Source organism: Chrysochloris asiatica, unplaced genomic scaffold (assembly GCF_000296735.1).
Source record: "Chrysochloris asiatica unplaced genomic scaffold, ChrAsi1.0 scaffold00002, whole genome shotgun sequence".
Taxonomy (NCBI): domain Eukaryota; kingdom Metazoa; phylum Chordata; class Mammalia; order Afrosoricida; family Chrysochloridae; genus Chrysochloris; species Chrysochloris asiatica.
In genome coordinates this window covers 33,247,708-33,255,505 of record NW_006408520.1, presented here as the reverse complement: position 1 = coordinate 33,255,505, position 7,798 = coordinate 33,247,708, and the positions used below count along the sequence as shown (strand labels likewise).

Here is a 7,798-nt window from a genome sequence, read left to right as displayed (position 1 = left end):
TGGAAACTAAGTAACACCTTGTTTTAAAACCACTGCAAAAAAGAAGAAATCAAACATAAAATAAAAATATAAGAAAGTTCTACAATCAAACAATGAAAGCACAGCATACCAAAACCTATGTAGAAAAAGCAATGTCAGAGCTTAGTTTATAGCAATAAATACATATGCCAAGAAAGAAAAAGGGTCCAAATCAAAGCATTAACCTACAACTTGAACGCCTAGTAAGAGAGCATTAAAAGAAGCCCATAGTCACCAAAAGAAAAGAAATAAAGAATAAAGCAGGAATAATGATAGAACAGAAAAATAACAAAAAGAATCCATGAGATCAGAAGTTGGTTCTTTGAATGGATCAGTAAAATCGAAAAACTGCTGACCAACTTGACAATAGAGAAGCAGGCGAAAAAGCAAATATCCCAAAAAAGAAACGAGATAGGTAAATGATAACAGAGGCAACTTAGATTTAAAAAAAAAAAAAAGAATTATAACAAAACACTACCAAAAAAATATACTCCAACAAATTTGAAAACCTAGAGATGAACAAAGTTTTAGAAACATAAAACCTACCTAACTAACACACACTGATTTAGAAAAATCTAATCGACTCCTAGTAAAAGAGAGATTGAAGAGGTCATTGTAAAAGCTTCTACCAAAAAAGAAGCCCTAGTTAAGACACCTTCACTAGAGAATTTTACCAAACATTGAGAGAAAAGCCCACACCAATAACTACTGAATTTTGGGTTGTGGTGATTTATTGATTAATTTTATATTTTAATCAATATAATTTATTGTATTGAACAATTTTATTGATTATGTATTGCTTAATTTTATTGTTTATGATTAATTGTATTGTTTATGGTAGAATTGCACAGCCCATTGTTGTAAATGCTGTCTATAAATTGTCTATCTATAAAAAGCTAAATTGGCAAAGTTGTGTGATAACATATTTACAACAGCAAAAAAATAAGAAAGAGTAGTTTCTGAAGATCCTTATAGACAAATACCTCATGGGATTTGGTTCCTTTGTTTGGAGTCATAGTTTTATAGGGCATCCAAGTTAATTGACTTAATAACATGCTTTATTTTATCTCCTAGATTATTTTGTATTATTTGGAGTCTTAAAAACTTGCAAGAAGCCATTCAAGGCACAAAAGAAGAAGGAGAGTTAGGGGCAGGAGGAGGAAATGGAACGTTTAGCTAATTTTTTCCATAAACAACTGCCTCCTTTGCAATGAGACCAGAAAAATTGGATGGTGTCTTCTTATTATTATTAAACAAACTTTGATCAAAGATTTTATAGAAGCATCCTGATCAAAGCTGGGGAGGGGGGGTGCATACAAAACAGAATTTCAAATTTTCATGGATTCCAGACTTTTTCAAACCCGGAAAGCTAAATGAACCCCTAAAACTATTGTTCTAAATTAATCTTTACATCTTATATTGAAGATATCCTCTGAAGTCTTAAAATCAAACAATAGTCTAGCTAAACTAGTAAAAAATGTCTGCCTTGAGTATTATGCTCATTTAAGAATGATCTATGTGGGATCAGATTGACAATAGTAACTCAAAAGATTAGATAGAAATCTTAGAACAGGCTGTGAGTTTAAGTGAATAGAGGAGGAACAATTCAGAAAAGGGTGAGGATGTTTGCACTACTTGAAGAAAGTAATCAATGTCATTGAATTAAACATGTAGAAACTGTTGAATTGGTGTATGTTTTGCTATATATATTCTTAACAAAAACTAAATAAATTAAAAATTTTTTAAAAGAATGAAAATTACAAAACTCTTCGAAGAAAACATGGGTGTTAATTTTCATGACCTTGGATTAAACAAGTTTCCTAGCTATGAAACCAAAATCACAAGTAAATGTAAATCCAAACAAGATACCACTTCATACCCACTAAGATGTTGTTGTTGTTAGGTGCTTTTGAGTTGGTTCTGAGTAGCTCATAGCTACCCTACGCACAAGAGAATGAAATGCTGCCTGGTTCTGCACCACTTATTAAGATGGACATAATTATTTCTTATTTATTTTTAACTTTTATTTTTCTTGTTTTAATGTTTAACTTTTTATTGTGAATTGAGTGAATGTACATAGAGCAGATTATCAACGAATCATATACTTGGTTTCATTACAGGGTTGCAATCCCTTCTATGTTCCAACAGTTAACAGCATTTACCTCTATTCACTTTATTACATTCCTCCCTGTGTCTCCAGCTACCTTCATCTCTCCTCTGTTAACCTCCCTCTTGTTATATATTGCCTGCCCTGTCACCCATGTTAACATGTGTTTACCCACTTATTGTTAAGTGCCGTCGAGTTGGCTCCAACCCATAGCGACCCTGTACAGGGTTTCTGAGTTTGTAAATCTTTACGGGAGTAGAAAGCCTCATCTTTCTCCCGTGGAGCAGCTGGTAGTTTCGAACTGCTGTCCCTGAGGTCCACGGGAGCTCTGGTAGTGTAGTGGTTATGAGTCGAGCTGCTAACCTCAAGGTCAGCAGTTCAAAACTACCAGCCTTTCCACAGGAGAAAGATGAGGCTTTCTACTCCCGTAAAGATTTACACCCTCGGAAACCTGTTTACCCACTAGTCCATGAATAAATTTCCCTCCCTCTCCCATAGCCATCATTGATTGTTTCTTTTATCACGAAAAACTTTAACTTTCCCACAACATTGGTCTCACATAATGTTTGTCCTTTAGTGATTTACTGATTTCATTCAGCATAATGTCCTTCTAAGATGGGTATAATTAAAAAGTCATTAAGAAATATTGGCAAAGATGTTAACAAATTATAACACTCATCTACTGTTTGTGAAAATATAAAATGGTTTAGCCAAGTTGGAAAATAGTCTGTCAGTTTCTCAGTTCCGCTTCTAGAAATATATTGTTGTTGTTATTGTTAAGTGTCACCAAGTCGATTCCAACCCATAGTGACCATGTATAGGGTTTGCAAGGAGCTGCTGGTGAGCTTGAACCACGACCTTATAGTTCAAATGGCTTTGCAGTCTGATGTATTAGGCCACAGCACTACACAAGAACTCCAGAAACATATGTACATATATAAATAGCTAAAATATGTGTCCACACAAAAACTTGTACATGAATGCTCATAGAAGCATTATTCATAAAGACAATTTTTATTTGATTATGTGTTGCTTAATTTTATTGTTTATGATTAATTGTATTGATTATGGTATGATTGCACAGCCCATTGTTGTAAATGCTGTCTATAAATTGTCTACCTGTAAAAAGCTGAAAACAACTCAGATGTCTGTCAACTGATAAATGGATTTATCAAATGAGATATAAGGTGATACAAAGGCAGGAAATACTGCTGCGTGTCACAGTATGGATAAATCATGAAAACACTATATGCTAAGTGAAAGAGGCCGGTCACAAATTGATGATATGATTCCATTTATATAAAATGTCCAGAATAAGCAACTCTATCGGAACAGAACGCAGATTAGTGGCTACCTAGGGCTCGGTGTGGCACTGTGGGTTAATGAGCTAGACAGCAAAGTCAGTTTGAACACCAGCTGCTCCTCAGAAACCCTAACCAGGGTCACTATGAGTCAGAACCAACTCAGTGGCACTTAACAACAACAACAAAGGGCTGGGGGTGAGGAAAATGGGTAGTGGCTACCAATGGGTACAGGTTTCTTTCATGGGTGATGGAACTGTTCTAAAATTGATGGTGGTGATGTTGACATAATTCTGAATATATGCAATACCATTGGACTACATACTTTAAATGGATGAATTACATGACATGAAGTAATTCTCAATTAAGCTGTAATATTTTTTAAAAATTACAACAATTTCCAAAGTCAAGGCTCACATATGATACTAATATTAGTCTCAAGACTAGGAAGTTTGTTAAATAGTATTATATATACTGCATAATCCTCTAAAATTAAAATACAGAACAGTTTCATTTCATAAAAATCTTTGTTTCAGAGACATTAAAATAAAGCCACATTGTTAATGTTTAGCATTGTTAATGGCAATCCTGAGGTTATACTTCTTATAAGTACATAATACAAAAATAAAATGTAAACTTCCATTTTTTAGCACAATATGTTTTTGGGATATCAGACCACAGAAAACTGTAACTTCCCAACAGACAGAGAAAAAGAAAGAAGAAAGTATTGAAATTCCTTATGATATACCATCTACTTTTTTGCATCTAGATCTCTCCTGGAAACCTCTTGTTAAGGTAAATAACACGTAATTTATGGTAGTGTAGTGGATACAAATCAGGTTGCGAACCGCAACGTCAGCAGTTCAAAACTACCAGCTGTTCTGCAGGAGAAAGATGAGGCTTTCTGCTCCCGTAAAGATTTATAGTCTCGGAAACCCTGTATGGGGTCACTATGAGTTGGAACTGACTCCACGGCACATAACAACAACAACAACAATTTGCTTAAACAAGAGTCCTGGTGTGGTGCTATGGGGTTGATGCACTCAACTACAAAGTTGGGTTGCATCTAGCTCACCAGCCACTCCTCTGAAACACCTTACACAGGGTTGCTATGGGTCGGAACCGACTCGATGGCACTTAATAGCATCAACAACAACAAATTTGCACATGCAGGCATACCCCATATAGTATGTATACATGCAAGTCTTCATTTGTTAAAAAGGAAATTAGCTCAAACTAATACAAGACTTTATAACTCATATTTGTAAAGTCATTTATTCAACAAATTCCTTGACTGAGAGTTCTTCTTATACCTGCTTAGATCAAGTCAGAATCATAAGCATCCTTACATGATATGTGACAGTTCTTCACATATAAGCAAGTCACAACTTACAAATGACTTGCATAACCATTATTCACTTGAATATCACTTTCCTAAAAATTGGTATATTCCCAAGTTAGCCCAGAAAAGCTAATTTTACCCCATTGTAGACAAAATTCTGCACCATTTTGCATATCAGCAGCATAAAACAATATTATTGTAATACCTATGACCAAACAAGGAGCCTTGGTGGCACAGTGGTTAAAGCCCTTGACTGTAGAGCAAAAGGTCTTGGTTTCAAAGCCACTAGCCTCTCCACAGGAGAAACGTGACAATGTGCTTCCATAAAGATTTACAGTCTTGGAAACCGTATGGGGCAATTCTACTCCTATAGGGCCCTATAGAATGGCTATGAGTCAGTATCAACTCAATGGCTGTAGCTTTGATTTTGGTTTATGATGAAACAAAACTGAAAAGTTGCTGAGTGAGAAGTTATTTGTACTTATCTTGAATAGCAGAGCTTGATGAAGCTATATTTTAATTTGAGAAAACTATGGCCTTATATGCAATGTGTGTAGAATGTCTGAATGGATTTCTGAGGTTGATGGCTCTCTTTCTTTAGAATTTTAATTTTAAACTTAAGTTTTTTTTTTCCTTTGACTTATCACTATCAGTAGAATTACATTATGATGTATTTGCTCTCAATGGAAAAATGAACACAGAGGGTTAAGAACGTTCCTGAGGTAACCGGACAAAAACCGAAAAGATGTTTTTCTGATGTAGAAGTTACTGAATTATAACTAGTTTAACAAAACAAAATAAAACACCCTGAGAATAATTGCATAGCATTTGAACAAATATTCTGTAAGAGAAATGAGAGGAGGGAGTGATGAAGGGAAAATGTAAAATGTGTCAACTTTTCATTCAGGCCCCAGTTCTTCTGCAGGCCCACAGCCACTTCTGAAACTTGTGGGCTTGTGCATCCCTGAGGGGACTCAGAGGTGGTCAAGGGGATGCATGGTCCTTTCACAACACCCTGGAGTTTCATTTAACTGAAATATTTAGGGACCAGAGGAACAAGCCACAATTTTTATAATAAAGCTAGTAAAGACGTATGGTAAACAGAATACAGTACATTTCCAGAAAGAAAACACATGAAACTAGGAGTTTGCAGATATGCCCACCAGATGAGCTCCTCTTCAGTGGAAAAGTTTCAGTAACTATGATTTAGTTGCTTCCCATGGGTAAAAGAAACTAAAATCTGAGGAAGAAAAAAGACAGAAGGTGGTAGGAAATGACAAACTAGAGGTTGAAGAAAGAGGCAAGAATAAATTACACAAAGATGAGTTAAGGCTATATGGGGATAATCTTTTCTTATATGTTCTCCCAAAAGATGAGACTGTCTAAGGGTGAGACAAGTTTAGACCACTGCCCAACCAAGATAAGCCTGAGTGAAGAACATCTCCTCTGCAAAACACAAGGTGATTTCTTTTGTTTTATCAAAAAAAAAAAAAAAATGCTTTTAATAGGCTGAATGTTAGTGGCTGATTACGTCTAAGGTGAGTTGCTTGTGTTGATATTCTGACTTGTGAAAAGTATAAAGAAAATAAAACGGAACTTTATAATAGCTATAAGGATCTAGGTGGCACACGTGGTTAGCAAGTGTCTGCTAATCTAGAGGCTGTTGGTTCAAACCTACCCAGCAGCACTGTGGAAGAAAGACCTGGTAAAGCTCTTCCATCAAAATTGTTGTTGTTGTTAAGTACCGTGGAGTCGGTTCCAACTCATACCGACCCTGCACAGGGCTTCCGAGGCTGTAAATCTTTACAGGAGCAGGAGGCCTCATCTTTCTCCCACGGAACCAATGGTAGTTTCGAACTACTGACCTTAAGGCTGGCAGCCCGACTCGTAACCACTACACTACCAGAGCTCCTTTCCTTCTAGATTATAGCCAATAAATCCCTATAAAGCAGTTCTACTATGTAACACATGGGCTACCATGAGTCAGGTACCTAACTTGACAGCTGCTAACGACAGTGAAAACTATGGGTCGGAACCGACTCGATGGCACATAACAACAACAACAACGACACACTTAAAACTACAGTCACTATGTGGCACTGTAGGATAAACACTGGACTGCTAACTACAAGGTCAGCCGTTCAAACCATCAGCTGTTTCTTGGAAATCCTGTACATGTTTGCTATGATCAGATCTGATTTAATGGCATTTAACAACAACAACAACATGCACACAAAAAGATTGGACACAATTTAGTTAGTTCAATTTTACAAACATTTACTGAGCACACTTAAGTATTGTTGGAAATTCATTACTTAAATTTTTTTTGAATGAAGTCTAATTAATTAATAGAGTCCTAGTGTGGTGCTGTGGGTTAGTGCGTTAGATTACACAATTGGTTTGAACTGCAAGTTCAGCGGTTCAAGCTCACCAGCTGCTCCCCAGAAACCCTATGCAGCGTCTGAACCGACTCAATAGCACTTAACAATAACACAGTGACCGTGTATAGGGTTTCTGAGATGGAGTTTGTGGGTGTGAACCGCCGACCTTGTGGTTCACAGTCCAGTACTGATCCTACAGCACCATACCAGAAATCCATGATAAAACTGAATACAATAGACCAATAGAGTTTTAAGTCTCTCTCCATTCAACCAGTTCACCTTTGTTGAAGTTAGTGAAGGTTACCCATAAAAGGTTGCAAAGCTATTCAAATAAAGGTGTGCATAAAGATCTCACTTTGAGAATAATGTATAATGATAATCTACTAGAATAACTAGCAACTGAAATATTTTCCACACATTAGCCTTATCAAAAGGATTTTATATACACGTTTTTCAGTGTTTAATTAAATAATAGGACATCTAACAAAAACCACACTATATTTAATACTCAGCTTAAGCAAAATTCACTTTGGAGCCATGTTTTGTAGTTGTTGTTAGGTGCCATCAATTCGGTAACAACCCATAACAACTTTATGCACAGCAGAACGAAACACTGCCTGATCCTGGGCCAACCTCACTACTGTTGCCA

General features: G+C 36.2%; 1 protein-coding gene across 1 annotated transcript in view; it reads left to right on the top strand.

The window, feature by feature from the left end:
- The window catches only part of WDR63 (WD repeat domain 63), a 159,988-nt gene that overhangs the window by 122,972 nt on the left and 29,218 nt on the right, over positions 1-7,798 (top strand). Inside the window, exons 13-14 of the mRNA XM_006831075.1 lie at positions 4,077-4,221; positions 6,141-6,228. Of these exons, the coding sequence (XP_006831138.1) occupies positions 4,077-4,221; positions 6,141-6,228 (233 nt within the window). The remainder of the gene's footprint in view (positions 1-4,076; positions 4,222-6,140; positions 6,229-7,798) is intronic.